The sequence below is a fragment of the Myiozetetes cayanensis genome, unplaced genomic scaffold (assembly GCF_022539395.1).
Source record: "Myiozetetes cayanensis isolate MyiCay16 unplaced genomic scaffold, myiCay2020 scf1, whole genome shotgun sequence".
Classification (NCBI taxonomy): Eukaryota; Metazoa; Chordata; class Aves; order Passeriformes; family Tyrannidae; genus Myiozetetes; species Myiozetetes cayanensis.
The window spans coordinates 24,195,463-24,220,995 of NW_026086604.1; the positions used below are offsets into that span (position 1 = coordinate 24,195,463).

The following is a 25,533-nucleotide window of genomic DNA, read 5'->3' on the forward strand; positions in this document are numbered from 1 at the left end:
AGCTCAGCAGAAACCTCAGTCCTCACTGTAAACTTGCATGCCATTGCTGTTTCTGCCACTCAAACTACCTTGTCGAAAGAAATAGCACCTGATGATAAAGTTTAAAAATAGTCCAAGAGACTTTTGATACAAAAGAAAGACTACTAAGGAAAAAAAAAATAATCCTAGGTCAGGAATAAATTATGGACATAATGCGGACCTAAATATCTGTTAAGAGGAAATGTGTAATGAGAGATTACCTAGATATTCTATTTAGATACTGTTTCTGATAGGCATCAACTGTGGTACTATCTCAAAAGTTAGATGCAAGTTAAGCCTGCGGTCCATATGAGTTTCTGGAACACCTCTTTCTGTTCTACTAGTCTCTAAGTTTTGAACTCTGCTGAATCATTTATTTGTGAATTAAAAAAAGACCAAGTAGAAAACCAAAAAATACTAGAGGACAGAGAGGTAGGTCAGTCCAACAGCAAAACTCACAAGGTCTAGAAGGTAAATGAATGGGAAACCATGATACCAGAAAAATAAAGTAAAATAAAATTGGATATTATAAAGGGGTTTATATGATTCATACAGTTTAGTGGTAAGGGTGCGGCACTGTCACCGCTGAGGCCCGGGTTCGATTCCCGGTCAGGGCCACTCCCGGGCAGGTGGGGCTCGTTAGCCCTTAAAGGCAACCCACCTACGTCCTAAGGACCTCGCTGCCACCGTCCAAGCTCGCTTGGCCCCGGCAGATGAACCTTAGGATTAAAGGGTGGGCTCAGTTCCGCGCACACTGTGTCTCACCTAAAAAATCCAATGCGCAGGCTGGAAGGTGTAAAGACCTTCCCCGGATCTTCACTCGTGAAGACTGGCCATAAAACCAGTTTCTTATGATTGTCATATAAGTTGGTCACAGAAGTCAAGCCAATAGGATAAATAAGACATAAAATAATGACAACACTACAGAAAATATTTAAGTACAGTTATATAAAGCTGAGAAATAGTCTCATTCAGATTATGTTGTATATTTCTGGTCACCTTAGCTCAAAACTGAACTGGCAAAATTATGAGGGACTAAAAAGAACAAAGAAGATGGAGAAAACTCAGAAGGAAAGAGATTAAGGAGACTGATCATTTATCTTAGAAGTGTAGGAAAATATAAAGAAGTATCTAAATGAACATTTAACGACCAAGGATACTTAAAATCATAACACATGGAGATTAAACAGATTATGATACTACAGAAACATTTCTGACAGCTCATATTTACATTTCTGTATGGTTTAGATTAATATTTTCTATTGGAAAAATGTTATCCTGAGTTTCCCCTCCCCATTTCAACTCCAGTGTGGGTTTTTTAATACTAAAACTTCTTAACTGTGGTTGTGACTTCAAAAGATTTCTCTATTTTGCAAAGTTAAGGGGCAAACAATTACCAATATTCATTACTTGAGAAGTAGGCCGACTTCCTGGTAGGAAGAAATTTGCTCTCCAGCTGCGGCTGATGTGATCATGAACATGAGGAGTTTGATACCCTGCTCTGCGAGAGCTGCCTAGTGCAAGGAGAAATTGGTATTTTGAGCTTTTCCTCGGATGCGTGTGACTGCAGTCATGCACGTGTGGCTTCCTCTGCTGTTTCCAGAAAGTCTTTGGTAATCTGCCGAATGGTCTTAGAACTCCCAGGTGTTTTTTAGTTAAAATTCTATTTTTTTTTTTTAATCCAAAACTTGCTTTAAGTTAAGAGATGAATGTCTAGAACGTTTCCTGTTCGGCACGCAATGCCCTTTGTTAGGGATGTGAGTGCACTGAAAAGGGCAGGTCAGAGGGTCACAACCCACTAGCGGGGCCCCGGCTGGACACGTCAGTCCCGGCCCACGCTGACACGGAGCGGAAGGGACCGGCAGCTCCCCAGGGCTGCCAGGGGTGCCGCCGTGACGGGGACGCGGCTGTGAGAGGGACACGGTTGTGCTGGGGACGTGGCTGTGACAGAAACGTGGCCGTGACTGGGACACGGCTGTGAGAGGGACACGGTTGTGCTGGGGACGTGGCCGTGACGGGCACACGGCTGTGAGAGCGACACCGCTGTAACGGGGCCGCGCACGCGCGTGGCCGCGGCTGCAGCGGTCCCGCGGCCCGGTAGGCGGTGCCCTCCGCACGCCCCGTCCTCGGCCCGGCCCCGCGCGCGGAGTCGCGGCGGCACCCGGGATTCTCCTTCCCCGTCCCGGCCGCGTCCCGGCTCGCCGGCGAGCTCCAGGATGTGGAAGCTGGTGCCCGCCTCAGGAAAAGGTGAGGGAGCACCAAGTGTCGCCGCCGCTCCGGCGGGCTGGGCCCGAGCATGGCGGGCCCCCTCCCCGGCCTGCCGGCGCCTGCGCGCGTCCCCGGGCGGCTGAGGCCGGAGCCGCGGCCCGGGCGCCGCCCTCGGTGGCGGGAGTGCCGCTGTCTCGGGGCCGCTGTCTCGGGGCCGCTGTCTCGGGGCTGGCCCCGGCCGGGCTCGCGTGTCCCTGCTCCTCGGGCAGGGCCGCCTCGGGCCGCTGATGACCAGGTCCTCATTGCCCTGGGCGCTCGTCCACGGCTCAGCCTCTGCTTTTCCCTGGAGCACTGCAGACCACAGCTCCTGTTCAATCTTACAGGGCTTCTTTTCGAACCCATGTGAGGTGTCTTCAGGTGCTGCTTTGAAATGCCTGAAGGGTTGAGCTCTGAGGCAGCAATCTCAGGTGTCCCTCAGAAACGATGTTTAACTATTGTATTGATGTTTCAAAGACCAAGTGTTCAACTTAAGGGAGTTTCTTGGATGTGCAGTTTTGAAACTAAATTGCCCCTGTACTGTTCTTCATGTTTCCTTGTCCATAGCAGCTTTGATAGTAGGTATCATATAGTATCTCTTACTACCTGGAAAATCTTGATCAAGAGCCAAAACACTACTATTTTCATTATGTTCAGAATGATCGTTTCTGCACAGTTCATATTTGGAAAGTTATTTGCCCAAGGTTGAAAACTAGAATTTAATCTGTGGTTACTCATTTCCATCAAGAAGCATTACTAGCTCCATTTACCAATAGTAGCACACCTTTGGGATGGAGTCAGTCCATCCACTGGGAAGCCACCATGTGGTCCAGGTGACAAGTACCAAGGATATGCTAAAGCATCAGTCAGAGGCTGAACTTACTGAGGATCAGTTTGATTTACACTGCAGATATCCTTAGATTCATTAGAAGGACATTTTTCTCTGGATCTCTTAATCAGTCATGTAAATAAATTATATACCCTCAAAAAAGTTGTTCTTTGGAAAAGGTATCTTAGATTGTAATCTTTTTTCTTCCATATGCAGCAATTAATTTTCAAAAAGTAATACAACAGAGAACTTAAAAGGCAAAGTATTAGTAAAAATGTACTGTTCTTGAAAAAAAGGTTGTTGCCCCTTTTGTAACAGCTTTGTTTATCATAAAATATGTCCTTTTATAATGGACAAATCAAGCAAGGGAGGAAGAAAGATATTTCATCTATAAGCTAAATGTATAATTCCAATCAACCTAATAAATGATTAATTACAAAGTTGAGTCTCAGGTATACTACAAACTTCTGAATGTCTCCTATGTGTTTTGTGTATCTTGGCATTTTTTGTAAACTGGTATTTTTTGTTTCTTTTGTATTTCCAGGAGAGCCATATCGGCTTTTAAGTGATACAGAATATGTTGTTGGACGCAAAAACTGTTCAATTTTAATTCAGGATGATCAGTCCATCAGTCGAAGTCATGCAGTTCTGACAGTAAGTCGTCCTGAAACAACCCCTGTAAGTAGCCAGCCTTTTACTGCATTATCAGTGCTCTGTGTGGTAATTCAGCCTGCCATGACCATGCATACTCTCATTTTCCTCTCGCCAGCATTTTATGCTCTGAGTAGAACCGCTGATCACCTGCCTTTTTTTAATCTTGAAATTCATTGGTTTTTCCTTATGTCTACTTGCCTTTGTTGAGAAATATAGTGACATAATTCTAGTGGTCCAAGCTCCCTTTTATCCCAGAGTGAAGATTTAATAGCAGTTTTTATTAAAATAATCATAGGAAATTTATGCAGTTAAATTTCATTACACAGACAAGTTTTAGGTCTTGGTTCTGGAAAGTGCTTCAGTTGTCTTACTGCAGGCTTAGTTTCTGTTTCATTTCACATCATTAATTCTGTATTTGCTATGGGCATGGAAAATAAAAATGTACCAAGGAGGATTAACAAACAGCAATATACTGTTACTTAGGTATTGTAGCGTTTGTGGATGTTTTGAAGCCAGTCAGCAGGAATTTCATTTATTAACCTTATATAGGGTTTAAAATAAAATACACAGCACGTATTTGTCCTTCTAATACTGCACATACTAAGTGAGTCCAACAGAGGGCTACAAAGATGGTGAGGGGACTGGAGCTCCTCACCTGTGAGGAAAGGCTGAGTGATCTGGGCCTGTTGGGTTTGGAGAAGAGAAGACTGAGAGGGGACCTTATTAATGTCTATATGTATCTGAAGGGAGGATGTCTACAGGATGGAGCCAGGTTCTTCCCAGTGGTGCCAAGCAATAGGACAAGAAGCAATGACAGAAACTGGAACACAGGAAGTTCCACCTGAACATAAGGAAAGAACTTTTTTATTGTGTGGGTGACCAAGCACTGGAACAGGTCACCATCTCCTGAGATGCTCCAACACTGCCTAGGGAGGTTGGACTCCATGATCTCCAGTGGTCCCTTCCAACCTTACCTGTTCTGTGATTCTGTGAAATAGCATGTAACTGTGTGGCAGAATGTTATGAAACAAGCTAACAGTGTTCTCATTGGCTTGTGAACCATTTTGGAAATCTGGCAGTGTCTAACCTCTTCTCAAAAGATGCTGATGTCTCTGTGCCCTGCAGCTTGGGGAAGATTAGCAGTCCTTGTGGAAGGAAGTTCAGGGAAAGGGCTGAATGATAGATAAAAACGTCAATAATAAATGTGGGAGCCTTGCTAAATTGCACTATCGGAGGCTTTGGGCCAGTGAATGGTTGCCTTGCACAGTCTCCAGAAAGACTGAATGTCAGAAGCACAGACAGCCTGAAGCTAAACACTTGTGTGTTTTCTCTCATTCCTCTGCAGTGAAAACCAGAAGATGAATAATTTAGCCAGCCTCATTGTCCAAAGTCTTTATTTAAGATGGCATTTTGTAGGCTACTTCTTATTTATCCACTGCTTTGATCCATAATTATAGTAACCTGTTTCTGATAAAACTAACACATTCCGATAAACTATAATGATTTGTTTATGTTTATTTTCAGAGTCAATCTCTCTCAGTCCCTGTCTTAACAGTAAAAGATACATCTAAGTACGGTACCTTTGTTAATGGATCAAAACTCAATGGCACTTCAGTGTCTTTGCAATCTGGTGACAGAATCAACTTTGGAGTCTTTGAGAGCAAGTTTAGGTAAGTGCTTTGATTAAAAAATATCAAGTAAAAAAAGTTCAGTTTTTGAAGAGTATTTTAGCCCATCATATGACTCGGCAAGCAATGCAGCAGTGATAAATTTTTAGAAAGCGAAGGAGATGAGTAGTACTTTGCCTGTGTTCCACACCTGTTTCTGAAATAGCCTTCCATTATATTTTGAGAATATAATTTATTTTGACATTAAGAGATTGTTCATAGTAAAGCATTGGCATTTTAGAAGGATTTATCATGTACAGTGACTGTTTTCAGGCTATCGTAGGCAAAGAAAAAATTCTTAAAACATACATGATTCTAAGGAAGGTTTAGGGAAGGGAGGGAGCTTGTCTGAGCCCTTGTTAGCTGTTGATAATGTAATGAGGGAAGAACAGACATTGCTGGAGGATGCTTTGTACAGCACTAGCCATTGAATGATTGTTCCTGTGATGTATGCCTGCTCTCATCAGCGAACCCAACTTGTTATTGTTTTCAAATTTACATGGAGCCAGTGCTATCCGTTTATATATAGGAAGCATTCCTTGAAGTGGCAGGTAAACAGAAAAGGTCAAATGACCATTGAAGTCAATGCTAAAGCAACAAGCAGGTGGCTTTGGGCCTTAAAATTTGATTCAGTTTTATCACTGCTGCTGGATATTATTTGTTAGAAAAAAACCCAGCATTCTCCTGAAATTACTATAATAAAGTATTGTTTGTATTTTAGAGAAACTTACGTGAAATGTGGTACAAGATTCATGCCATCAGACCAGATACATCGTGGCTGTTGTAGTAAAAGGATTATTTAAATTCCTTTCTACTTTGTAGACTAAAACAAATGAAATAATGGAATTTGATATGCTGAGTTCCATATGGAAGGTCTACAAATATAAATAACCTTATGGTCAAGGGTAATGGCAATGTTAGGAAAAAATTACTTGAACTTGCATTCTATGACACTTGTATTTTTTAAGTACTAATCTGTTGGTGAACTGTTGTGTTGAGCACGCTTTTGATTTTGGAAGCACACACTCTAATTTCTTTTGATATTTCCAGGCTTTGTACTATTCTTGATGCACTAATTCTACATGATGTCTGTGAAAGCTCCAAAAGTCTTTGGAAATATTGGAGACGTAAGGACAAAATGTCATTAAATTTTCTGAATAAAAATTGGTATTTAATTTCTCTTCAGGAAATTTTATAGCACAGTCTTTTATCTAGGTGAGAGTATGGGACTTTTTTTTTATTCTTCAGATTTCCCTGAGACACAAACATGACAGTTAAGTCAGCTCTGTCCATCGTAATGATTGGCTGGAATAACTAAAACAATTCACTTTTACTTATTCTTTGCAGAGTGGAATATGAACCTTTGGTAGTCTGCTCCTCATGTTTAGATGTAGCTCAGAAAACTGCTTTAAATCAAGCCATTCAGCAGCTTGGAGGCCTTGTAGTGAATGAATGGACAAAAGAATGTACCCACCTTGTCATGGTATCAGTAAAAGTTACTGTTAAGGTACGTTGAACTTTTGCATATCGATAGTGTTGCTTCGCAGTTTTCCCACAAACGTGATTTAAATTTTAGACCTGCTCAAGGTTTTTCTCTACAAAACTATGCACTCAGCCCTTCCAAGTTTAGAAGACATATATGTCAGTTGGGAGATAGGAGGGAAAGAAACTGAAAAAAGCCAAGTTTGAAGACTTACTAATTTTCATCAGTTGCCTTCTACATTTTCATAATTTTAGTCAAGGCACCAACTAAAAGAACTAGGCTGTTAGAAGCAAAACTATCCTGGTTTCAGTAGCAAAAATCAGTATTGTTTTACTTGTTGTGTAACATTTTCCACATCTAAGATCTTAGAAAAGATCTTATGCTTGGTTGAACCATATTCTATCTGAATTTTTTCCATGCAGTAAATATATATTTTCTGGCCTTTCAGACTATATGTGCTTTGATTTGTGCTCGACCAATTATAAAACCAGAGTTTTTTGTTGAATCAGTCAGAGCTATTCAGTCCAGGCAACAGCTGCCAAATCATGAAAGGTAAGTTGCCAAATCATCATTTTTACTATGTCACAGAATTAAATTAATGGGAATTCATTATCAAACAGATTATCAAACAGCTACAGTTTATCTGATAATTTTTGACAGAATATGTGAGTAACTTTATTTGTGGAAGAATGCTTAACATGACACACATTTTCATAGGCCATTTTCTTGATCTCATGCCTAGATTTATAAAATGAGCTCTTGGAATTGACTGTACACTTCGAGATGGTACCATCTCTAAGTAGGAACTTGTTTTGTTAGCAAATTTAAATATAGCTTCAAACACTTTTGGGAGTTGATACATAAAAATAAATTACATTTTTATAAAAAGAAATTGTGTCAAGCTTATTTCATTATGTAAACATATTTTCCCAGTGTGTGGTTACTGAGTTTACGGTAAACTTTGGTCGAAACAGAGTTAGCCTGACCCTTGAATTCCCTGAAACAGCAAAGGTTTTTAATTCTCTATTATGAAATGAAGTGATACTAATGTGCATTGGTCTTCACTAGACAAGAACCACTCATTGTGTTCATGGTTATATTAATTTGAAAAGGTAGTTCTTACTTTGTAATAAGTAAATGCCATGGAATACAATGAAATAACCTTCTGGTTATTTTCTCTATGTAGGAAAGTGTAAAATAGTCCCATTATTGTACTTGACAATTCATCTGAGCCTGTGTTGCTACTATTTTTACCTTGAAAAGGATTATGTTTTGTTTGGAGCTTGTGGTGGCTGGGTTTTTTTTTGTAAGAACACATGATTTATGTAGGTGAGAGATTTCCATTATGTATTTTTTAAAGGTAAACTGCATGGGTACTTTTTTTATTGCTTCTCTTCTTTATGTGCTTCGGACAATACCGTGAAATTAAATAGGTATGAATAGAAATTGTAAGGTACTTGGCATTTGAAAAATAACAAACTTTTCTCCCTGTTCAGTCACAGTAAAAACTTGTAAAATTACTGTAAATGACATAATGATTTTTCTGGATGTATTGTTACAACCAGGTGAATTCTGGACACTACTTGTTCAAATTGAGGGAAATAAGTGGTGAAGAATAATGGGAGTCAATTGATTTTGCATCTTTATGAATATACGTTCATATATGTATCCATATGCATATGTGTTTGGACACAGCAATTTAATTTCTTTTCTTTTGTGGGTCTGCTGGTACAATAGTTGAACAGTTTGAAGAAAGAGGCTGGGGGGAAGGGCAGCTGAACAAACCTGGTGCACAAATGGTAATAGACACAAAGCTGAAGAGGTTTCACAATAAGCTGCACTTGGTATATGGTAAAATGTATTTCACAGAACGTGGCAGTACCTGGTTTGAACAACACAGGTGCCAATCTGGAGCAATTGGTAGGAAGGATTCTTTAGTTTCTAGATGCTGCTTTACATTTGCAGGAGTTTATGTAATATGTCAAATCAGTCATCTGTGAGTGGTTTAAAGCTCATTTGCTCTTCAGTTTCAGAAGAAAGGCAGAATCTTAATGATTTATAACTTTCCCTTTTACTTAAAGTCTGCATTGTTTTATAAGAATGTGAGAAAACTAAACAAACTACTTAGTCCTCTCTAAAATATTTTTTCTGACAGATCTTTTGTGGGGTTTTGGGGTTTCTTTTTAGTACAGGTTATGCAAGCCATCAAAAGCTATTAATTGGTTACTCGGGCTAATGTTCCCTGGCTGTAAAACTGCTGTTCCTGTCTGTTACAGTAATCAGCAAACAGGCTCTTGAAACTGGGATGTGTGTTGTCCATTCCTTTAATACAGAAGTGACAGTATATTTGAGCTCTTTAGTGCAGCTAAAATAGAAGCAGATGGATATGTTTCAATTTCTTAAATATTTCTGCTAACTCTTAAGACCGTGAGAGGAGTTGAGTGACACTAGCAGTATATCCATTGTGTAGTTTTCAAAGACAGATCTGCATCAAACTAAATGAGACAGCTGGTGTCATACACAGATCTATGTTTAAAATAATTGCTGTATTTTAAATAGCTAATATTTTTGACATGTAGTTTGTGGGAAGATACTGAAAATTTACATAGCAGTTATTTTAATTTAATTTCCAAAAATACTTCTACCTTTGATGGGGAATCTCTATGTTGTGCATTGTAGGTAGAGCTGACCTGAGCTGGTACATCTGCAGGACATTAATCCACGTGGGGCAATACTAGTTTGGGTATGAAATAAATATATTGAGGTGATACAGGGTGACACTGTTAACTAAATCTTTACTATTAATGTAGATCTTGTCCCCCTCCAGAAATCGAGGGAAATACTATGCTAAAGTTCAAAACCAAAACAAAACCAAAAAAAGCTTCTTTTTTTTTTTTTATACTTCATGGAATTGCAAACCTGCAGTTCCCGTATGAATGTGACACTCTTTACTTGAGGGTTTTTTTATGGTGAAGTGCATTGCCCCAGTCCTCTGGTACTCTCTGGCAACCTATGCAAGGTAGAATAACAACTGAAGATTTCACTAATGGCTGCATAAGTGCAACCCTGTATGAAATGTTTTATGACTGCAGTCCAGTGTAAATAGTGCAGGGCTTTGGAAAGGTAGGAAAGTAACTGAGTCTTTAACAGAAACTCACCAAGAATGAAAAATCTGTTTATTCAGAGATCTGGGATTGTAGAGGGTCTTTTCTAGATATTGGTATTGGTATTAAAAGCTTATGGGGCCTGAGTACAAGGAGCACTTTGTAATCCTAAGACAGAGAAAGACTGTTGTCTTTTGAGTGTAGATCAGCTTTGGATAAGAGTTTCTAAGGAAAATCAAAGGTTTTATTGAGGAGGAGATGATCAGTTAAAGTTGTCTGCTGAAATTAAAGAAACTTAGATTTGAAATGTATCTATAGAGAAACTATAGTCCTGTTTCAATGTCATGGAAGCTGCTGTTTCTCCTTTTGTACTCATCCTTTTGTCTTTAAAGATGACTTTTATCCCTTTTATCTTAAGTTAATAACTGTCTCTATGGGGCTCAGTATCAGAAGTCTTCTGACCTTATAACTGAAGTCTGAGTTGCCCTATTTCTTCCCTTAAATTATTAGGGTTTTTCATATCTGTTTCAATTTCAGTGCAACAGTACTTTTGTAAACAGACTTGAACAGGTTGCTGAACCTTATCAAACACTCATGTTTTGAAACCTGGTGGGTTCAGGCTGATTAATGTTCATGGATTATATAAAACTTCAAGAATTGATAGTGAAGAAAACAAAAGAACAGATTATTTAAAAGGAACTGTAATTATATAGTGCATTCTAGCCCATCGTAATTGAATTATGTATTTGGATGCAGTAGAAAATTTACATGCATGTTCTTCATATAAAAGTATATGAATATTCAGTGTCTGAGGAATGGTTTTATGTTTACAGGTGCTCTGTTTTTTCCAAGAACTTCAGTATCTCAGCATTTCTTGGAATATGTTTCTTACTTAGAATCTGCTAATCTTTGCTGTTAAAGCAGATATTGTTAGTGTGTTTCAGCATCTTTTTTTTTTTCTGTGTAGTAGTGTGAGAAGGATGTGTAATCAATAGTCAGAATAAAGATAAGTAGTTCTGTCATCAACCAGACTATGTACATAAACTGCTGTTCAGGTACAGATGTAGTGTAGTATGTTAAAATTGACCTATGGTTTCCCTTCTTTCTAGCATATGCCTTCACCTTGCTCTGTCAGGACTGCTGGAGTAGTGAGTGTATGACTCAAAGATCCCATAAATACTATCCTAAAATTATCATTTAGATGCTTGTCTTAGATGTAGGCATGCCGTTATTACCTGCAGCTGAGATCACAAGCTGTGACAAAAATGAGACCTTCAGGATAGAATTTTAATTTTGCCTAATCTGTTCCCCAGCTGAACTCCTGCTGGCTTTGCTTCTATTGGACAAAACAGTTGAGAATCTGCAGGGTGATCTCTATCCCACCAGCAAGAAGAGCGTTCTTACCTTCTGTCACATAAGTAGGCTGTTATCGAGTGTAGCGATACAGAATTTCTTGACGCAGCAGAAAAGAATGAGGGGTGGCTGTTCCCAACTGAACGGTAGAGAAAGCAAGATGACTAGTTTTGTGTGGAGTTTTATTATTTAGAGTAAGTTTAGGATGAGGTTGCAGTCTCATATGTCAGTATTGTTGGTGAGAATGTGAATATGTGTACAGCAGATGGGTTGAATACATTCCTAAAAGCGTTGTTGTCTTAGTTACTGAAGTAGAAAGCCTTAGTCTAATCTTAGATGTTGAGAGGTTAGGGGCTCTGTGTCTTCCTAACAATCCCTTGAAAAAATATTTATCTAAATGCAGTATTTTAATTTCAGAACTTTACTCTAAAACAGAAAGGACTCTGTGAGTCAGTACTGATAAGCAGATCTGAATTTTGTAACTTTAATTTTCTGTTCTTGCAGCTTTTATCCTCCAGTTGATGAGCCTTCCATTGACACCGAAAACCTGGATTTATCCGAGCATCACGAAAGAAAAACAATATTCAGTGGAAAAACTTTTGTATTTCTATCTGCTAAGCAGGTAATCAGGCTTTACATTGCAAAAATATTGCAGGGGTAACTAAGCACAGATTTGTTCTCACTGAATTGTGCAGTCTCAGGCACATGGTGTGACTCTTGTGGATGGTCCTGTGCAGGGATGAGAACTGGACTCGATGATCCTTGTGGTTTCATTCCAACTCAGCATATTCTGAATTCACACTCGTTCTGAGTTTGTCAGGAAAGGGTTTCTGTGTATTTATCCTACAATACAGTGGCCCAAGTAAGATGAAGTATAGGGGAGAAACAGAACACACTATATCTGTACTGAGAAGCACTATGATCATAGTTCAGTATTCTGATGCTTATAAGCTGACTGTATTTTAAGATTTTTTTTTTTATTTGCATTCTCTTTTTAGCATAAGAAACTGGGTCCAGCAATTATTCTTGGAGGAGGGGAAATAAAGTTGATGACAGAAGGAAGAAAAGAAACGGCTTTACTGATTTCTCCTGAAGTTTGTGTTGTTGATGTGGGTTTGACAAACTCTCAGATTGCAGGATCTGACTCTGTGAGAAACTGGACTGATTCCATTCTGACTGTCTTGCAAAGGTGCAGCATTGTTCTCTTGTAGGGTAATTTCAGAATTTTTGCAGAGACTTAGTCATGGTGTTCGCATGCATATTTAAGCAGGAGGCTGCTTTTAAAGGGGACGTTTTTTCATTGCTGTCAGTACTTAGCACAACTAAAATTTCTTGAAGCAGGAAAGAAGAGACTTGGCATTCTGTGAGGTTTTGATGGGGGTCTTGTTTCCTGTTCTTTTTTATTTTTGGGGGATTCAGTTCCTACAAAAATTCATTGTCATGAAGCTTCTTTGAAATTCCAGACAGGAAAAAGGGTTTTTTCTACTACTTAAAAGAAGTTAAAATCCATATATTCTAAGAATGGAAAATAGATAATTATGATATTTCAGTAAGTGTATGTACTTCATCAAAAAGAAGTGAGATGGCACCTTGAGGTCATGTGGCTCGTTGTGTAATTATTTACATACAGTTTTTCTGAAGAGCAGCTTCTGTTTAACGAAAATGAGTTTTTGTTTTGGTGGTAGGTTTTCTTTGAGAGGGCAGACTGCATATTTTATATATGTTAGGATCTTCATTATGCCATTAAATTAAAACAATGAAAGAAAATCTCAATCCTTTATACATAAACCTAGATTCCCTAAATTGTCCTGGTAGATATAGAAAACTACTCAAACTGTTCTTACGTCATAGTACAGAAGAAGGGCTGGGGGTGTGTGCACCTGACTTGTAAGAAGTGCTCAGATCTTTCAAGTCACTTTTTCCATTCACAGTTTTGAATCAGAGGGAGAGCACAGTTAGTTATAGGCCCAAAAATGTGGAAGGGAGAGGTGTATTGGCCAGATTACTGTGACCAGACAGTGGCTACAGGAGCAGGAAACATGGGAGTTCATACAAATAGGAATGGCTCCTAATAAAGGATAATTATACTGATTTACTGTATTGTGAAAAACTGTAGTGTAGATTGAAAGGAGAATGGAACATTTTGTACTTTGCCATAGCTGTGCCCATTTACCTATTCATCTTTGAATCTCTATTGAGAAACTCTTTTTTTGTCTTTTTTTTTATTATTATTTGTATATTAACAGCAAGAATCTCAGGGCTATTCCAGAGGCAGAAATTGGATTGGCAGTTATCTTCATGTCTACAGAAAAATACTGCAACCCTCAAAAGCAGGCTGCTACCAACAAAGGTAATTGGAAGAAGGGTAGTAATAAGTTAATAGCCTTAAAGAGGCAGAATTTCGTTTTGTGTAGGGGCATCATGAATGGCTAATGTTCAAGTTCTTTTGTTTTACAAGACCACTAAAGTAGAATGATACTGTGTGAAAAATGTATACAATGCTGAAGAGCTATTTGTTTTTTAGAGGTCTTACAATAAATTGCAATGAAAATTGTATGACCTAGATGTAAATAAAAAGTAGATCTAAAAATAGCATAAAAAGCAGACACAGTGATCTTGAAAAGAGAGGTAGTTCAAAAGAATTTTTTTAAGTCCATATTTTTAGTGGCCATTGAATTCATATGTATGTGGTAGTTTGAATTCCATGCTGTTCTATCTTTTCATACAAGACTGGGGTAATAGGGGGGTCAAAGATCAGTGTTAGAAATTGAGAGAATAAGAATTGAATTAATTTGTCAAGGCTTGGGTTTTTTTTGGTCTTTTCACCAAAAGGAATTGGCTTTAGGAAAATTCAGTCACCTCCCACCAAGTTCAAAACTAAAAATAATCTTGCCATAAGAAGTAAAAACAATTAGACATGATTGCTAAAGTAATAGTTTGGGGGTAGACATTCCAAACCTTGACTTGAAGCTTGTATTTGCTAATGCGATAGTAATAAAAGTCTGAGAGACAGAAAAGAGGTCTTGTTTGTCTAAGTCTCTTTTCATGTTACTCTGTATTTAGTTTCTGTAAAATTTTACAGGTTATATTTTACAGGTTCTATTTTGTTCTACAAAGTAGTGTATCAGGTAGCAAATCCTACAATTATTTTTTAAAAAATAAAAAACCCTTAAAATTTTCTTTATATGTGGGAACATTACTTACTTGAAAATGTGTTTTGAAGAGAGAAAAACATAGATGCAGTTCATGGCAGAGCCGTGAAAAATATTTTGGTCAAATGATATTCTTGTATGAATAACTTGTAAATGATGTACAGTTAGTTTAGAAAATAATACACAGTTAATTCTCAGATTAATTTTTTAAGATTCTTACCCTGCAGACAGTGAATGAATCAGAAATACTGATTCTTGTTTCCAGTCTGAATGATTCAGTTGGATAAAAGTTGTCGTCTGATTAAATTGTGTAAGTGGACTGTGTATCAGGCTTTTAAAGGGAACTGTGTTCACCATTGAAAAAATTGTATCCCAGATACAATAGTCATGTTAGAGAACACCATGAAGGAGTAAATGTAAAGAATTTTGTGCTTTGACAGTTTTGTATAAAATACATATCATGTGATTTATTATGTATGTATATATGTGTTAATGTATGATTTCCCATTATGCTTCATTTTTATTTAAGCAAAATTCCATTACTTAATTTAGTGGAATATTTAACTAAGGCTGAATCCAAGAACCCGGTCCTTTGGAACTGTTTTTTTTCCATGTTTTTTAAATTAATAAATCTGCTTAATTTTTATATTAAAATTGCTATAAGATAATTTTGCAAAAATCTCACCTGATCAGTTACTAAGGTGTGATAAGAGGTGCAAAGAAACACAGATTTGATATTAACCTTCTAATTCTTCTCTCATGCTGATCTTGCAGCTGTAACTGAAAGTACTCCTGCATCAGCTGTTGAAGGCCGAGCCATTTCTCAGAGTTTGGCTGTGGATGAAACCATAATGCCAACTGCTGCAGATAGCAGCAGACTGTGCATAGCTGATACAGAAGAGCAGACATGGTAAAGTATTCATGGAAATAGTTTCTAATACTTGCAAATAAAGCAGTCTTTTGTGGCAGAGGAACTGTATCATTGCCAAGGGCAAAGATACAGTGTTAGAAATGGTGTTTACTAAATTGCTGTCACTTGTCTGCAGTGAGATAATTTCTGGTTTTGAGTGCTACATAAATCCATCAGATAGGACTTGCATCACTCTTACAGATGCAAATATTAGGTACTGTGTATCTGATCTGACTGTCTTAACTCATACAAATTTTCAAGCCATTTCACAATTATAAAAATATATTGATCATAGCAGATTTTACAGTTTGTTTGTAGCACATTGTTTATAAGTATAAAGTAGAGGTACAGCTTTTGTAAAAAGTGATTGTCTCAGTGTGTCTCTGGTAACTTCCTGTATGTCATTTAGTATTTTTTTTTCTCTCTCATCTAGTATGGAGGTAGAGAATACTCCCCAGATGGATAAACAAGGGAAAATGGCTTTCCAGGATACAACCACTGTAAAGAAAAACATTAGGACAAGTGGCAGTGTAAATGCAGGAACGGCCATATTTAGAGGGAACAGAACAAGTGGCTTGAGTCAAAAAAGTCAACCTGTCTCACCATCTAAAATTTCAGAAGCTGGTAAACCCAGTGAGTGTGCTTCACGTCACCAGTCCAACTCAATTACAAATTACTTCCCAGTGGCTAGAAAAAGGTACGTTGAAATGTTTCTGGCATTGCTTCCCTTATTGATATGTTGGTGCTGTTTCTGGAAAATAATTTTACCTCAGCGTGCTTTCAATTTGAAACATACTTAAAAGGTAATTTTTAGATCAGATTCCTAGAATGGCAAGCTTTTCCTCAAGAGTACTTTTAATTTCACAATGCAGTCCATAAAAGCCGAGAAGTTGTTATGTTGTGGATACAGCTGGTCATACTCAAAAATGCTTTTGCCCTTTCTTTCTGGCTAAGGGAAAGAGCTGAAGAAGAAGAGGAGACATCTGTACCCAAACTAGCAAAACTGGAGGAAAGGTCATCGCCTCTTTCCAAGTGCACTGAACCCACAACTTCATCTGTCTGGAACAGTGAAGCAAAACAACATCAAAAGAAAAATAACATCCTGGACCCAAACTCAAATTTTGCATTAGAAGACATGGGTATAGAGCTTTTGAGGGAAACTGTCAAAGTAACAAGTGATAAAACAGACACTAAAACCACTTCTAGTGAAAATCATGCACCACAGAAGAGGAAAGAGTTAGATGATTTATCTGAAGATACAGAAGCACTGGAAATTGTGTTTGGAAGCGGAGACCTAGACTGGGAAGATCAAATGGCAGATCACGACCAGGAAGTTCAAGGAAATACACGAAAAAAAAGATGTTTGGAAGCCAAAGGAAGCAAAATTCAAGAAGTAAATGTAAATCAGGGACAGGAGAATAAAATATCGGTAAGTTTTATATCCTTCTCCTTTGCCTAATCTTGAAATTTGCAACTCTGTTAGAAGAATGCAGTTAGGTCCTTTAAGGATGAGGCTACCTGCATACAGAAAGTGGCTTTTTAAAAGTTTGCTTAAATTTCATACATCAATTTTTAGTTCAGAGTGATTCATCTATTACATGTGAACATTGGAGTTTTCCACCTACCTAAATGTTTTTTCATTCTTCAGGGCATTTTTACTTTGTGAATTGAAAGCTGCTTTTATTCTGAAATCTGTCCTCTCTTTTTACCAGAAGTACTGTAGGTAGGACAGCAGAATATATCCTTGGTCCAAGAAAAACATCTCATATTCTTTGTTACTGTGTTAATCGTAATGTTGACATTTATATTAAAATAGTACTCAATTACTTTTATGTAATTAATTTTCTGAAGAAACTTTCAGTTGACCTCTTCTGTTGAATACCATAGTAATGTTCAGCATATTTCAAGTCAGAAGCTTTAGATACCGTGTGAAAGATTATTAAAGTTCCTGTATGAGAAATTTTAAAACAAAACAAAAACCAAACCCAACAAAAACAGCAGCAAAACCAAAACACAACTTGTCTTTTCTTGAATATTGCTATACTTTTGTTTTTGAGACTAAGGTTATTTTCTAAGAGATACAAAGAAAACAATAGGCACACTAAAGTGTCCAGTTCTTATATGGTGTAGGCAGTGTTTAAGTGTTTAAAAGTTTGAATGTATTGATTGAGTAACTGGAATTTGCAAGATACTTTGGATCATGTGAGAATTAGTAATTGTCTGAGCATCCTTAGCTCAGACCAGCTTAACACTTTGTTAATACTTAGGAGCTTGCTCATGGCAAAGTGTGAATTTTGAACTTAAATCTAATGCTGTTTTTTATTTGTGTTACTATCAGGTAAATTTTAAGAGACAAATCACATAATTTTAGAGAATTTTGTTTCTTGCTCTTTATACTGTCAAAGAATAGGTGCTTTCTATTGCCCCTGACCATACTGAAAGACTAAAATTGCTGCTTGCAATAGTCTATTTAATTTTATTGTGGTCTGGAAAGATTTTTTGTCCAACTTCTTGTCAGGATTGTGAAGATAAAAAATTCTTGTGTCCAACTAAACTGTTACTTTACCTGATGTGTACTTAAGGATTTTTGCTGGCAAGTAAAATCTAAATTTCTAAAGTAGTTTAATTAATAATGACCTACTTTATTAATGTAAAATATAATTTATGTGAGGCAAATCTGGTTTTAAGCTACAGGAGGTAATCAACCTGCAGAACACTTTGTTATCCTTGTAATAATATGTCCTTTCTGCACATGTGTACACTAAAAATGTCAAATTGAAAATGCTACTAAATTCAAAAGCCTTTACAGTTTTCCAGAACTTTTCAGGATTTTGAAAGTAATACAGATGGACAAAACTTGCTACTAGTATAAGAAAGAAAAAAAAAGGGAGAAAATACTAGTGAGTTTTTAATAGAGAAAAAGGCTAATGATTGTTAAATGCATGTAAAATCATAAAAATTTTAAAGTACAGGGACAATTTCTCTTCTGTCTAAATATTTATATTTTTGGAAAATGCTTATTGCACTGTAAAGAGGAGAAAACTTTATTGTAAAAAATTTCCATTTAATTTCAGTTTTATATTATAAATAATTTTTAATCAAATAGAAAGAAGAGGAACTTGGATCAGTTGTAACTTCAGAAATGAGAAGTAAGATCAAGCAAGAGTCACCAGTCTTGGTAAGAAACCAGTTAATTTTAAGTTTGAACAGTGAACTTTAAGAAGCACTACAAAAACACATCAAAATTTTACCTGTAAGAACATAATATTTGTAGATCCTGTTTCAGGATAAAGGAGGTTCAGAGAGCTGTACTCCTTAACATAATCATACATATGATTATGTTCCTGAACAGTAATGAATATAAATAGTACAGTCTAGCTTACTGAGTGTGAGAAACTGTGGTTCATCCCTGTGCTTCTGTAACTGCAGCACGTTTGGGTGGTGCTTAAGGTGACTGAAACTACAGAAACAATGTAGTTGTATTAACCCTTCAGTGTTGTTAATGCTTGTACTCACGTTTTTGTTAGGTTGCTGCTTAAAGACCAGACAAGGACATAATCTCCTTGTCTGCTTTACTAAGGAGGTCACAGCTAGAATGGAAGAGATGGACCACTGAGAAAATAGATTTAATATTGACTGATTACCAGTAGATAGCATGCTAACTTGTTAAAGGTGAGAAGAAGGAAGAAAGGAGAGGAGAATTTCTTAGAATGGCAGTGGGGCAGAGGAACAATGTCATGTGCGAGAAGAAATTGCTTTATTGATCAGATTCAGCTTACAGCCCTAGAGTTGGCCAAAAATCTGTAGGCTAGAATTGAACTGAAGATGTTTAACTTTTGTCTTCCATGGAGTTAGCTGGAGTTGCCATTGGAGTAAACATGGTTGATTGAATTAGTCTGGGTAAGAGACAAGGTGAAGAGGAGAGAAGGAACTCTTAAGATATTAGCTACAGTGGGGGGAAAAAAAGTCTTTAAGTTTTATTCAGAAGTAAAATCCTAGTGAAATGAAAGTGCACTTCAGCATTGTTACTGATCCCGTCTTTTCAACATATTTAAATATGAGAGAAAATTTGCTGAGCAGCTCTATCCATAGTATATCTCAACTCCATAGGACCTGAGAAGTTCATACATGTTCTTAGCTTCAAGCACTGCTGCTGCTTCCTGTCACCCTTTTGTAATCATCATTTTTGTTACTCTGCTCATGATAATTTCCCCAAAGTTTATACTCTTAGATATGCTGTATGTCATATTCATATACTTGAATGCTTCCTCCTTTTTCCTCCCACTCAAGAACCACAGCAAATTGCAAGATGAGTCCAGCACTCTTCCTAGCAGGCTTCTGTTGACTGAGTTTAGATCACTGATTGTCAGCCATCCAAGGCAGAACAGTTGTCTTACTGAAAATACCAGCTATGGGGGAAAGAAAAATTTCAAAAAGTTCAAAAAGGTTAGTGTGTATTTGAAATGGTCACAAGATGGCACTGTTTAAAAATACTAAGAAGTGATTTCTTGAGATTGTAGAAATATGTTACAGACTTTTATTTTTTATTTTATTTTTTATAAATTGCTAGCAACTACAGAAAGAAACAATTTAAATACCATATTATATTGTTAACTTTTAGGGAGCATGGTCTCATTTTTAGAAAATATTTTAAATTTCCGATAGTATTTTCTTTTCTGCTGTTTTGTAATACATGTTTATGCAGTCTGACTATAAAATATAAACTGATTTTTACCAGTATTTCAAACTCCATTTATTGTACTATCAGGTTTATTTAGCATATTTAACTTCTCAGATTTTTGTTTGTTTGTTTCTTCTGGTGAAAGGAGGGAGTTATAGCTTTCTGTAAACGCTTTTTTCACTTCAGTTGTTTTAAAATACGATCTCTGAATGTTATTCAAGAAAAGACTGGCTGAATTTCTTCTGTTATATCTGAATAGACTTTCTGAATTTCTCAGGTCTTTTACTTGTACTGTGCTTGCTTTGTAGTTGTAATAATTTATTGTCCAACAGGTAGCTTATCCAGGAGCAGGACAACTTCCGTACATTATTGGAGGATCAGATTTGATTGCTCACCATGCTAAAAGGAGTTCAGAGCTAGAGGAGTGGTTAAGGCAAGAAATGGAGGTAAGGAATTATTTCTTAAAGATGATGAAATAAAAACTTGACTTCTGTAAGTGGTCGTACCACCCTGTGGTTGTTACTGAAGTACTTCAGGATTTTATTTTTTAAATAAAACCTCAGCCAGTTAGTTGTCCACACATGCTCATAGGAACATGTTCTTCAGGAGAGTCACTGAAACTCAGAGGTCAGTGGTAAGGCTCATCTTTTTGCTGATTATATGAATTCATTTTGCATGTAACATTCATATAATCAGAAATACTGATGTAAAGAAAATTCAGTAACTTAAAAGTGAATGACCTTTTTTTTTTTTTTTTAAATGACCTGTTTTTGGTGAGCAAAATAAGCATTGTGGAAACCTGTGACTTGTAAAACGTGACAGGGAGACAGAAGGAACATTTGTATGGTCAGCTGTGTTCAAATAGTTTTGCAGTACAATTGATACTCTACTCATGAACAGAACAGAAAATACATGAATAAAATTCTGTTGTAAAAATATTCACCTTTATATATAAAAGTTATAAAAAAATATTATTTTATCATAGCAATTCTATAGCACTGTTTCCCAGTAGTTTCCTTCAGAATAATTGCTGATGAGTCATATACTATTTTGAGAGTCTGATTGGTATCCAGTTACATCAACACTTCTTGATTATCTCATTTTTTTAATTCCTGGGTGTAAATAATGCTAATTACTTTGAAATTTAGAGGAAAAACTGTTGGAGCAAGAATATATTGTAATGCAATATTGTTCATTAGCTTCATCCTTAACAATCAAATATTGAATAAACTTACTTTCTTAGGAACAGATCCGACATGCAAGAGAAGAATCACTTGCTGACGATCTCTTTAGGTAAGAGTTTTATGTTTGTACTTTAAAAAAGTGTATTTTTTGCATCACATCTCTTTTTTTTTTTGACAAATTTTGATTCTGTAATAGAATATTTTGACTGTTTTTTTCAAAATTCTATGTATTCCCATGTAGGGAATATAGTCAAAGTGATTCAACAACTTAAATTGTCTTGTATCTTAAACTTTCAATTTCATTCAGACTTGCTTCAGTTTTTTAGTAGGAGTATTATCAAACAGAAATGTTGCTATTTCCTGGTTGATATGCCCAAGCTTGATTGTTCACAAAGGCCAGAGGATGTTCCAGGGTGTTTTAGAGCCTAATAAAGCATTTTGATCTCACTGTTAAGTCAGTCATCTGAGTGGTGGAAAAGAAAACAATGAGTTCTGCCACTTTTTCATTCTGGCCACGACACTTGCCTGTCCCTGTGCTGAATCACTTGAGGGAGCTAAAGCAACAGAGTACTAGTTCTGTGCAAAAGTGATTGGCAGAACTGCTTTTTCCTTTTTGGGTCTTTGAAGTAGTGATTCCCAGAATTTAAAGTAAAAAATAAATTAAAAAAAAATAAACAAACAAAAACCAAAACAAAAGCTAAGTAAATCCTTCGGTATGCCCCCTCTGTGTCCCCTTAAGGTGCTTTCAAACCCTTTCAGTATGAAAGAACTCTTGCCTTTTTTTAACTGTTGGAAACTCCTTCAACATGTTACCATCTTTCCAGTTTTCAGACAGAGGTGGCATTTTGAAACTGATCATGCTGTGCTTTTGACAGTGTGGAAGAGTCATTGATTTTGCTTTAATCAGTTCTTGTGTCACAGGAGGTTAAGAGATTTCTTTGTAGGCTCAGGTTCTCCTTGGCTGTTTGCCCTTGCTTTTTGCCATTACGCATTACATTTGTCTCTAGAACTCAGTCTGTTTCAGCAGTTTTCTTTCAATAACCCTCACTTCAGTTGTCTACCACTTTCCCTAATGGCTCTTTTGAAGGAGAGAATCGTCCTGCTCAGTTAATTTCCTATCCAATTTACTTTCAACTGCTATCCTAACTTAATGATTTATAACCCCTTTCTAATTAGAAATAGTTCTAAGCCAAGTTTGCCACTTTATCCAGTCTTTACATCTGCAATGCAGCCTTTAAATATATGTCAGTTATCATTTATAAAACCATGGTGCAGCTAGACTGCTGTGCTGGAATATTAAATGGCTTAAAATATCTTGCTTAATTTTTGCCTTTTGAAACACAGCAGTGAAAACTTAGATAATTTGCATGCATGAAAGTTAATTCTAAGCATGAAGTTTCTGCAGTCAAAAATATTAAACCACACAATTTAACATTCAGCAGTTTGTAACCTTCTAATTTTGACCTTAATCTCGAATAAAACTATTTGGCATAATGCTAATGTTAACAGCTGCAATTTCCTACGAAAATTGCATTGAGAATGCCATTAGAAGGAGTCATGAAGTAGTCCAGTGAGAAGATAAGCTAGAAAGAAAAGCTGTTCTGGGTACATGCTGAGACAGAGGAGGAAGGGAAAGTATATTATACTAAGAGTACAGTTAAATGGATTATGTTCAGTAACAGCTCTTTGTGTACTCCACTCCCTGTTCTAACAAGGTCTTACGTTTCTTTGTGCATTCACTCTCAGTAGTGGATTCTCTGTAGTCCTTTTTCCATTTCAGGCCACAGGCACTGTACAATTTCAGATAATGTTCTTTGATGTCTTTCCCTTTGGAAAACAAATACCATCCAAGCTTCATTTAACATGTAAAATGGCTGGAGGTGAGGTGGAGGATATAACATGGAAAGATGTTCATGACTGTGTCAGGATCTCTGTAGACAGTCACAGACAGGGTTGAAGCTCCTGTTATTCTGATGAGGGGTTTCCATCATGTATCATCTCCTTTTCCTATCTGCTTATCTTCCTGCCCCTCCCCCCTCTCCCCTTCCATAGAATTTGGTGTCCAGGGCACATTTAAATGTTAGAACTAATGTTACAGTGCTATAGACATAAACTCAAATAAATGGTTTGAGATTTAATATAAGGATCTCATTTTGTTTAACAAAGACTTCATTAATTTCTATGTTTTTTATGTGAAGAAACAAGGGACCACTGTTTGACTTTTCACTGCCATGCATTTGACTGACACTAAAAATCGTGCATTTAGGTAGAAAAACGTATATGGTGAAGAAGGATTTTTTTTTTCCAAATCACTATCAAAGAAACACGATACTACATATCAACACATTCAGAAAATCTTAACAACTTGCTCTGTTAATTAGCAGTTAATGTAGAGCATTTCTTCCAAAGGATATTAATTTAATTTTTGTCAGAAGTCTGAGTTGTATAGCAACAACAGTGACTTCTAGTACCCTTCTAGCTATGTGGTGGTGTAATTTGGCTCACAAGTTGCCAGATTTTCCTGTCTAAGCAAAAGGTGTCGATGAATGAGAGCAGACTTAGTGGAAGTAAAACTGCCTGATCATTCAATTATGTCTGTAAGTTATTTATGCGTGAATACAAAACACGTCAGAATTTCGAAGAGTGAAGCACAAACGGAGGGAAAGGGAAGGCCAAGGGATAGCAGTGTCAAGCAGAAGCAAAGCAAATTGCAGTAAATCAGGTAACTATTTAGTATATCCAGAAAGGAGCTCTAAATTTCTAACAATCAATCAGAAGCTGTATACAGGGTAAGGTAAGGCAAGGAAATGCTTTATGTAGAAGTAGGAAGCAGCAGAAAGGTTTTGTCTGAATGAGTTGTGGCTAAATGTTGTACATTGACGTGCCCTTTCCCCTCCCTCCTCTTTTGTTTCTTTGAGATTTTTTTGGTAAGGAGCTTAATGTTGGGTCATTAAAGCTTGGAGAAACTTGTTCAGGCATCAGATTTAAAGATTATAAGTAGCTGGGAAGTCACTGAAAATTTTATTAAAAGTTATCTCTAGTTCATGCATAGGTTCTACCTTGCACATCCTTCAGTCAAGTAGTAGCAACTGTAGTTAATTACGAGAGTGTAGTCAGGGAAAGGATTGAACACTGGACATTCCCGTGTTGTAAATACATAACAAAGCTATTTACATCATGTTGCTAAATTTTTAAATATTAACTTATACTTATTTGGACATTTTTTTTTTTTCAGATATGATCCTATTGTGAAAAGGAGAAGATAAATTGTGACCTGGATTTATAATGTTTCTCTAGGAAAACCTGCTTTCTGTTCCTTAGGTTTCTTGGGTTATAATGTGTATGATGTTCCTACATATGACCATTTGAACTATCTATTATTGTAAGACTTGTTTTTTAAGTCTTGTTTTTATTAAAGAAAAAGAAAAATTTCCTTCACTGCTTGCTACTTACAGATTGCACATTATCAAGACCTTAACACTACTTACTTCAGAGTAATGGTCAGTAAAATACTGTAGATACTTAGGATTTCATTTTAGGCTATTTCTAACATTTACTAATCAGCACTGTTTTGGGAAAAAAAGGAAGTTACCATCAGGCTGGGTTTTTTTTTTATTGTTTTGAGAAAGGCTTTGTAAATTAGGTATTTACATGGGTATTGTCTCAAGAATTGGGAGTCTATTGAGAAAGACTGAAATGCAGCTGATGCTTGATCATGATAGCTTTCTCAGTGGTTCATGATTTACAACGAATATTGTTGTTACTGTTACAGAAGATCTTGGAACTGAAAAAACCAGCTTTTTTTCCCTCTTGTTTAAACATATTTTCATTTGCAACTTTAAATCTGTGTGTGAATGTTCATTTGTTAAAACCTACTTCCAAGCCAGAGAAAGTCTTAAAGAGCTGTTGCACTCCACTTTAAATTATTTGACCCATTTCTTTCTCTTGTGTCTTTACTTTTTGCAATCACTGTATGGAAATGGTGACCTTCAAAACATCTACACATTCTTGGGTTATGAGAGCTCATTTTAATGACCTGAGAGTTTGCAATTTGAGAGAAGTACAGTGAGGAAACCCTTCCAGACTTCTGCTCAGCTGTATGAAGCGATCACATACAGATAAAAATCAACAGTAGCTCCATTGCATCCATTTCAAGAGGCAGGACAGTGGGGTCTCCTTCTTCATGTGAGGAAGTAATCTGTTTGATGTAACTGAATTTAAGTACACACAAACAAAACTACTTCCTCTGCCGAG

General features: G+C 36.9%; 1 protein-coding gene across 1 annotated transcript; it reads left to right on the forward strand.

Moving 5' to 3' along the window:
• Nucleotides 1–2,125: 2,125 nt before the first annotated feature.
• NBN (nibrin) lies at nt 2,126–25,122 on the forward strand. Its single transcript, XM_050317462.1, has 16 exons — nt 2,126–2,265; nt 3,636–3,769; nt 5,270–5,415; nt 6,760–6,919; nt 7,344–7,447; nt 11,857–11,974; nt 12,351–12,541; nt 13,599–13,702; nt 15,279–15,414; nt 15,848–16,111; nt 16,369–16,843; nt 18,521–18,592; nt 19,705–19,860; nt 20,428–20,541; nt 21,339–21,388; nt 24,515–25,122. The coding sequence occupies exons 1-16, from the start codon at nt 2,235–2,237 to the stop codon at nt 24,543–24,545; spliced, it is 2,286 nt and encodes a 761-aa protein (XP_050173419.1). The 5' UTR covers nt 2,126–2,234; the 3' UTR covers nt 24,546–25,122.
• The last annotated feature ends 411 nt before the right edge of the window (nt 25,123–25,533 follow it).